The sequence below is a fragment of the Rutidosis leptorrhynchoides genome, chromosome 3 (genome assembly GCF_046630445.1).
Source record: "Rutidosis leptorrhynchoides isolate AG116_Rl617_1_P2 chromosome 3, CSIRO_AGI_Rlap_v1, whole genome shotgun sequence".
Lineage (NCBI taxonomy): Eukaryota > Viridiplantae > Streptophyta > Magnoliopsida > Asterales > Asteraceae > Rutidosis > Rutidosis leptorrhynchoides.
The window spans coordinates 657,927,978-657,937,212 of record NC_092335.1 but is presented as its reverse complement, the minus strand read 5'-3'; the positions used below and the strand labels follow the sequence as shown (position 1 = coordinate 657,937,212).

Here is a 9,235-nt window from a genome sequence, read left to right as displayed (position 1 = left end):
TAGTCATACTACTTACTACAAACTATCATAATTTTAAGAAGAAGAGAATAGAGAGATTCAAAGAAGAACATAAAATATTTGCGGGTCTAGCTTTGGTCCTAACACGAAGACGTTTTAGAGGTAACCATTAACCAACACCTTTGTTATTGATGTATATATTTTTTTGGCTTCTTAATCGATTTATTGGTTTAGATTAAAATGATATCACTTGATTATAATAAAAATGAGATGTTAAGATTTGAGTACAAAATGAGTATATTTTGTGAATATTGATCTTAAACAAATTGTAGACATATATCTAATAATGGAGTATTTAAAATCTGTATGTAACTAGTATAAATTATTACATGATTAAATTAAAGTGTACCAATTTTTATGGTAGAGACACTGTTTTTCTATACAAATATGAGTACTTATAAAATTAAGTACTAAAGGGGTATTGAGGTTTAGCTACAGAAATATCAGAGAATGGATGCAATTGAATGAAATGCCATGTGACCATTGTCATAATTAACCTACTAAGTGCTTATAAAATGTAAGTTACTAAACTGATCGATTTTAATATGAAGTGATAATACAACTTGGGTGGATGTATAATGGTATAATATGAAAAAAAGAAATAGAAATAAGCACATAAAAAAAACATATGATAACACTAATTAAATAAAGGATATTACATACTCCCTATTTGAATGCGTTTTGTACTCATACGTGTGTATTCATTAGATTTGGCTCGGTGATCGTCTCCTTTGGTGGTATTTTGTTGTCCTTGGAACTTCGTCATTCAACATAAGGTACGGATATTCTAGGTGGTTTTAGGATCGCTTCGGTAAATCTTTCCTCTCAAAACTTGGTTTCAAATCGTATAATTATTATTGTATGACATGCTTGTTTAAAATGTTTGTTTATTAGTCTTTGAAATGTGTTATGTGTTCCTCATTTGGATGTACTAACGAGGTTGCTAATTGTGTATAATAGTTGAGGAATCATAATATTTTGGTCTTTGGAAATTGTATCAAAACTGTGTCTCGAAAACCCCACCAAATCAGTCTCGAAAACAGCCCAAAATGGCTGTGAAACTGTCCCCGAACAGCAGCTATTTTCCGCCCCAAAAACAGCCCGTATTTGCCTCGAAATAGCCCCGAAAAATGTCGAAAACATTTCGGTAAAGAACATGTGTGAGTGTGGCGAGTGGTACGGTGATACGTATTGAGTGTCCCTCATTCCGTGTGGCTTTACATGTCCCGTTAAGTCCCATTTAAGCTATTAATTTGTAAAGGGCTAAGATATTATGTACCATGACTCGTGACAAAGGTTGGACCGATCGGTTAGGTGACACGTGATTTTAAAATAATACGACATAAAATATTATAAACATTTTAATTATTTGGTCAAGCGTAAAATATTTAAGTCATTTTATTAATTCTTTTTAAATATATATTTAAAGTCTTTTAATCACTTGAAAAGCATTTGGAATTGCGTAGTTATAAGTTGGTAAAACGTTTTCATAAAATATTCCTAAGAGTAACCTATCCATGGAGGTCTCATGGGCACGTTATTGTGACACCGGTAACGTGGCATCGACCGTAGTGGTGTATTTTGTTATATCTACGGCGTCTCCTTGTGATTACCCGGTGTTGGTACGAGCTCTTTGTTATTATATATTTGTGATAGGAGGCGTATGGATCGATCCAAGGATTTTGTTTTGACGGTGTACGTTCATCGTAGTGTCATACGAAACGTCACCGATATGGATGATTAGTGGAGTAGCTACCCTATGATTTCATTTTGATACTTTGTACATATTTGTTTTGACTCTTAGTGCATTATTTTATGAAATTTTCATCATGACATATGGTATTGTGGATCTATACATATTCGCACTTTGTTTTGCATCTAAGTTATTTTGAAAATAAGTTCGTTTTGAAATTAAATTTTTGCATGTCATACTATACTCCGTTATTCATTATATCCATTCAATGGGCTTTGGCTCTGTCGTATTCTTTGTTTTCCTTCTTATACGACAGGTAATCAAGGGGGCGTTGGGAACGAGGGAAGAGTGTAGAGTGGAGTGAACTTAGCACCTTGCCTTAGAGATTTCCTTCAAGATTTAGTAGCTTTTTTTAGTTTAGTAGTACTTTTGAATAAGTTTGTCAACTTTGGTTTGAACTATGGTTTGAATTCGAATAAGAATAACACTCACTTATCTTTTAAGTTACCTTTATTTATATGTTTTGGCATTCGTAAGATTAAGGTCTTTACAGATGGTATCAGAGCTTAGGTTCTTTACTGTAGAAACTTTAGTCCTAAGTTATGGCCTGTGAGATTTGGGTAGACGTTTAGGTTAGGATTTTCTTTCCAATATAGTATTCTATTTCCACTTTGAATATTCTATTTTATTCTTCGTACTAATCATAACCGTTATATCCTTATCTCATTCTTAGATGGCACCGAAAAGAAAAGGAATGTCTGAGGAAGAAGTAGAAAACAAGATTAGCCAAACTATCACGAATTTGATACCCAACATTGTAGCTCAAGCTATTGACGCGATGCGTAAGCAAGGTGGTGAGACTTTTAAGCATGAAGAAGAGGATGAATATAAGGAGGATAGAACTGTAACGGGAGATGCTATTCATGTTTGGCTAGGACGGTTTCAAAAACAACGTCCTTTGTCATTCAGAACTGCTAGTACTCCTGTTGAAGCTGAGAATTGGATCACTCACATTGAGAAGATTTACCGAGTGCTTGTTTGTGAAGAGAGATTTTGGGTGCCATTGGCTGTTTATAAACTAGAGGGGGATGCTCAGCGTTGGTGGATCGCTTTAAGACAAGTTAAAGGGGGTATCGAATTTGTGGATTCATTAGATTGGGTTAATTTCAAGGAGTTGTTTTTCTGTCAGTACTTTTCTGAGGCGGAGAAAGAGGCTGTGATTCGGGAGTATGCGAATATTAAGCAAGGGAATGATGAGTCTATTAATGATTTCACTAAGAGGTTTTTGAGGCTTGTGGGTTTGATTGGGGCTGCTGCTGGGTCTTCTGAGGACCAAGCCCGTAAGTACAAATGGGCTGTTCATGGGCGTTACCGCTCTAAAATGATTAATCTGAAATGTTTTGATGTCGCTGAGGCAGCCGATTATGCTCGAAATTTGGAGATGCAGCGAGCCGAGTATTTGGCTACTAAAAATGATGATGGTAAGAACAAGAGGGTTAAGATTGCACAACCACTACGATCTGTGCCTGCACCGACTACCAAACAGGTTCAACAATCTGGGAACCAAGGGTACCGTAGTAATAATTGGAATAATAGAGGAAATCAGCTAAGGATTGACAACGGGCCCAATAATAATAACCGTGGTCAATTATAAGTGTACCGTCCCCAAGGGCAACAAAGGGGTAACGAAAATGGTGGTGTTAATGCCAATGCACCTTGTGGGACTTGTGGAAAGAATCATCCGGGAAGAGTTTGTTATCGTAGTGCGGGTTCATATTTTGCTTGTGGAAAGGTTGGTCACTTGGCTAAGGATTGCAAGAATCCTAGACCTGGGTTTGTTCCGAAGGTTCCTCCGCCAGCTCCTGGTGGATGCGTCTTTGCCATGACTGCTGCTCAGGCTGCTAACGCTACAGGTATATTTCGATCCCTATTCATTTTAAAAATATTTCCTTTGAGTTATTTGTTCATTCATTCTTGATATTATTAGGTACTATTACTGGTCATGTATTTGTACACCATCGCGCCCTCTTCGTTCTGTTTGATTCTGGCTCTACGCACTCGATTGTGTCTGTTAAGAGCTCGAAATATTTGAAAGTGCCTCCAACTTGGTTGTCTACTCCATTTACGATCTCCACCCCAATGGGTAGTATTGAAATTATAGATCGTGTGTTTCAAAATTGCCGTTTGGAATTCAATGACTGCATGTTTCCCTCAAATCTCTTTCCTATGACCATGCATGACTTTGATATTATTCTTGGCATAGATTGGTTATCTCGCCATCACGCGAATATCGATTGTTATTCTAAGAGGATTTTGTTTGGAAATCATTCTATACCCGATTGTGTCTTTAATGGTGATCTTCCCGTAAAATCTATTAAGGTTATCTCAGCGCTTAAGGCGCAAAAGCTCATTTCACATGGTTGTGTTGGTTATTTAGCTTCAATTCAGAATTTATCTATCGAGAGCCCTTCGCTTGAAAATATCGATGTTGTTCGAGAGTTTCCCGATGTATTTCCTGATGAATTACAGGGTTTGCCTCCAGTTCGTGAAGTTGAATTTTCGATTGATTTGATTCTGGGTTCCCAACCGATATCAAAAGCTCCTTATCGTATGGCACCACTCGAGTTGCAAGAACTCAAGGAGCAATTGCAAGAATTGATAGATTATGGTTTTATTCGGCCAAGTGTGCCACCTTGGGGTGCGCCGGTATTATTTGTCAAGAAGAAGGATGGTAGCATGAGACTTTGTATTGACTATCGCGAGTTAAATCGTATAACTATTCAAAACCATTATCCGCTTCCACGTATTGATGATTTGTTTGATCAGCTGCAAGGTTCGAAGTATTTTTCTAAGATTGATCTTAGGTCTGGGTATCATCAGCTCCTTGTTAAAGAAGAAGATATCCCTAAGACCGCTTTTCGCACTCGTTATGGGCACTATGAGTTTTTAGTGATACCGTTTGGATTAACTAATGCTCCTGCGGTTTTCATGGATCTAATGAACCGTGTGTTCCATGAGTATTTGGATAAGTTTGTGATCGTATTCATTGATGATATCTTGGTATTCTCAAAGAGTAAAGAAGAGCATGAGAGTCATCTTCGTGTTGTACTTGAAACCCTCCGAAGTAAGAAATTGTTTGCGAAATTCTCTAAATGTGAATTTTGGTTGCAACGGGTTGCCTTCTTCGGTCATGTTGTATCGGCTGAGGGTATAATGATGGATCCGGTGAAAATTGAGGCTATTACAAGTTGGTCAAGACCTACTTCTGTTGTTGAGGTTCGAAGTTTTCTTGGTTTAGCTGGTTATTATCGAAGATTTGTTGAAGATTTTTCGACGATTTCTTTGCCGCTTACCAAGTTGTTGAGGAAAGGGGAAAAGTTTGTGTGGACCGATGAACGACAAAAGAGTGTCGATGAGTTAAATAAAAGACTTGTATCTGCCCCTATTCTTGCATTGCCGTCAGGAAGTGGGGGTTTTCAAATCTATAGTGATGCTTCTAAGCATGGTTTGGGTTGTGTTTTGATGCAACATGGTAAGGTACTTGCTTATGCCTCGAGGCAGTTGAAACCCTATGAGGTTAATTACCCTACTCATGATTTGGAGTTAGCTGCTGTGATTTTTTGCGTTGAAAATATGGAGGCATTACCTTTATCGAGAAACTTGTGATATTTTCACCGATCACAAGAGTCTCAAATACATATTCACGCAAAAAGAGATAAATATGAGATAACGAAGGTGGCTGGAGTTATTGAAGGATTATGATGCAAACATTCAATACCATCCGGGTAAAGCGAATGTGGTAGCCGTCTCTTTGAGTAGAAAGACATTTGGTAGTATCTCATGTTTGGTTACTCACATTCGAGCATTCGAAAGACTTGATATGGGATGAGTAAAAGAGGAGCATCGGGGATGTTGGCAAATTTAAAACTCGAGTTCGATTTAATTTCAAGAATAAAAGAAGCTCAATTGGATGATGGGGATTTGTGGACAGTGTTTCAAAATTTGGAAGAGGGTAAAGTGAAAGAGTTCAGAGAAGATGATGATGGGGTTATTTGGTGTGGGAATCGATTGTGTGTTCCTAATGATGATGCGATTCGTGAGGCTCTATTGTCTGAGGCTCACAGCTCACCTTTTTCTGTACATCCTGGTTCGACCAAAATGTATCAAGATTTAAAGAAGCACTTTTGGTGGAGTGGCATGAAGAAAGACGTTGCTAGATATGTTGGGAAGTGCCTTACTTGTCAACAAGTAAAGATCGAGCACCAACGCGCTAGTGGTTTGTTGCAGCCGCTGGACATTGCCGTGTGGAAGTGGGATGATGTCTCAATGGATTTCATTTTTGGGGTTGCCAAAGACTGTTAAAAGGCATGATGCTATTTGGGTGGTGATTGATAGATTAACCAAATCGGCACATTTCTTGCCCATTCGTATGGATTATTTGGTAAGTAAGCTATCCGAGCTTTTTCAGCAAGAAATTGTGAGATTACACGGGGTTCCTTCGTCCATCGTATCCGATCGTGACCCCCGATTTACCTCTAGATTTTAGAAGGGGTTACATAAAGCTTGGGGTACGTGATTGAAGCTTAGTACTGCTTATCATCCACAAACTGATGGACAGTCTGAGCATACGATACAGATCTTGGAAGATCTGCTTCGAGCGTGTGCCCTAGATTGGAAGGGAAATTGGGATGAGTAATTATGTTTGGTGGAATTCGCCTATAATAATAGTTGGCAGGCAAGTATCGGTATGGCGCCATTTGAGATGCTCTATGGTCGGAAGTGTAGAGCGCCAGTTTTTTGGAATGAAGCGGGTGAAAAATTGATTGAAGGACCTGAGTTGGTTAGAGTGACTAATGAAAAGGTCGCTATAGCTACGAATCGATTGAAGGAAGCCCAATCGAGACAGAAAGTGTATGCCGATAAACACCGACGTTCCTTAGAGTTTGTGGTGGGTGATAAGGTGTTTTTAAAGGTGTCACCTTGGAAGGGTATACGATGTTTTGGTTTGAAAGGAAAGCTCAGTCCTCGATATATTGGACCATTTGAGATATTGGATCGAGTTGGTGAAGTATCTTATCGTTTAGCATTACCGCCACAGTTATCTCATGTTCATAATGTATTTCACTATCTCAATTGCGGGGTTACAACTATCATCCATTGCACGTGGTGCAATATCCTTTTTCTGAAATTCGAGCTGATCTTTCTTATGTTGAGGAGCCCGAGGCTATCATAGAATGCGAGGAGAGAGTAACTCGTAAAAGCTCAACCCCTTACGTTAAAGTTCAATGGAAGAATCATTCTGCTAGCGAGGCCACTTGGGAATTCGAGGAAACCATGAGGGCCGAGCACCCTCATTTGTTTGCTGATTGGTGCGTTTCGATTCTATAACCTCTTTCAATTTCGAGGACGGAATTTTTTTAAGTAGGTGGAGTTGTAATATCCTATAAAACTAAAACAATATAAAGTTCACGATTAATATTTAATCACTCACTACTTACAAATTATTGTACCCAAATTAAAATAAATAAGATTAATACATAAGTTATGAGTGGGATATCAGTTAGTTAGTAAATTAATTAACATCTTAAGGTTAAGAACTTGACGTATGACTTACCACACTTAGTTTTGTATCATGTTATGGATTAATTAAGATTATCAAAACTAGCCATTTACCTTGTACCAATACTCAAAACTAAATTATTAAATTTAATAATGGGATAAATCAACCCATCAGTTGCATGGAATTCTTTAGGCCAACATTTATTAAAAGGAGGTGGATAGTCCCTTGGAGTTATATGTCCCATGTCCCATAAGCATCATTCGTTGACACTAGCTCCCTGACTGAATCAAATGAAATGAAAAATTCATATAGTCATACTACTTACTACAAACTATCATAATTTTAAGAAGAAGAGAATAGAGAGATTCAAAGAAGAACACAAAATATTTGCGGGTCTAGCTTTGGTCCTAACACGAACACGTTTAGAGGTAACCATTAACCAACACCTTTGTTATTGATGTATATATTTTTTTGGCTTCTTAATCGATTTATTGGTTTAGATTAAAATGATATCACTTGATTATAATAAAAATGAGATGTTAAGATTTGAGTACAAATGAGTATATTTTGTGAATATTGATCTTAAACAAATTGTAGACATATATCTAATAATGGAGTATTTAAAATCTGTATGTAACTAGTATAAATTATTACATGATTAAATTAAAGTGTACCAATTTTTATGGTAGAGACACCGTTTTTCTATACAAATATGAGTACTTATAAAATTAAGTACTAAAGGGGTATTGAGGTTTAGCTACAGAAATATCAGAGAATGGATGCAATTGAATGAAATGCCATGTGACCATTGTCATAATTAACCTACTAAGTACTTATAAAATGTAAGTTACTAAACTGATCGATTTTAATATGAAGTGATAATACAACTTGGGTGGATGTATATTGGTATAATATGAAAAAAAGAAATAGAAATAAGCACATAAAAAAACATATGATAACACTAATTAAATAAAGGATATTACATACTCCCTATTTGAATGCGTTTTGTACTCATACGTGTGTATTCATTAGATTTGGCTCGGTGATCGTCTCCTTTGGTGGTATTTTGTTGTCCTTGGAACTTCGTCATTCAACATAAGGTACGGATATTCTAGGTGGTTTTAGGATCGCTTCGGTAAATCTTTCCTCTCAAAACTTTGTTTCAAATCGTATAATTATTATTGTATGACATGCTTGTTTAAAATGTTTGTTTATTAGTCTTTGAAATGTGTTATGTGTTCCTCATTTGGATGTACTAACGAGGTCGCTAATTGTGTATAATAGTTGAGGAATCATAATATTTTGGTCTTTGGAAATTGTATCAAAATCGTGTCTCGAAAACCCCACCAAATCAGTCCCGAAAACAGCCCAAAATGGCTGTGAAACTGTCCCCGAACAGCAGCTATTTTTAGCCCCAAAAACAGCCCGTATTTGCCTCGAAACAGCCCCGAAAAATGTCGAAAACATTTCGGTAAAGAACATGTGTGAGTGTGGCGAGTGGTACGGTGATACGTATCGGGTGTCCCTCATTCCGTGTGGCTTTACATGTCCCATTAAGTCCTGTTTAAGCTATTAATTTGTAAAGGGCTAAGATATTATGTACCATGACTCGTGACAAAGGTTGGACCGATCGGTTGGGTGACACGTGATTTTAAAATAATACGACATAAAATATTATAAACATTTTAATTATTTGGTCAAGCATAAAATATTTAAGTCATTTTATTAATTCTTTTTAAATATATATTTAGAGTCTTTTAATCACTTGAAAAGCATTTGGAATTGCGTAGTTATAAGTTGGTAAAACGTTTTCATAAAATATACCTAAGAGTAACCTATCCATGGAGGTCCCATGGGCGCGTTATTGTGACACCGGTAACGTGGCATCGACCGTAGCGGTGTATTTTGTTATATCTACGGCGTCTCTTTGTGATTACCCGGTGTTGGTACGAGCTCTTTGTTAT

At 37.1% G+C, this 9,235-nt stretch overlaps 2 protein-coding genes across 2 annotated transcripts; both read left to right on the top strand.

The window, feature by feature from the left end:
• The first annotated feature begins 2,444 nt into the window (after positions 1-2,444).
• Positions 2,445-5,377, top strand: LOC139902539 (uncharacterized). The gene is made up of 4 exons (XM_071885150.1): positions 2,445-3,257; positions 3,504-3,624; positions 3,699-4,417; positions 4,784-5,377. The coding sequence occupies exons 1-4, from the start codon at positions 2,445-2,447 to the stop codon at positions 5,375-5,377; spliced, it is 2,247 nt and encodes a 748-aa protein (XP_071741251.1).
• A 1,081-nt stretch (positions 5,378-6,458) lies between these two features.
• LOC139902538 (uncharacterized) lies at positions 6,459-7,099 on the top strand. Its single transcript, XM_071885149.1, has 2 exons — positions 6,459-6,827; positions 6,929-7,099. Exons 1-2 carry the CDS (start codon positions 6,459-6,461, stop codon positions 7,097-7,099), a joined length of 540 nt encoding a protein of 179 aa, XP_071741250.1.
• The last annotated feature ends 2,136 nt before the right edge of the window (positions 7,100-9,235 follow it).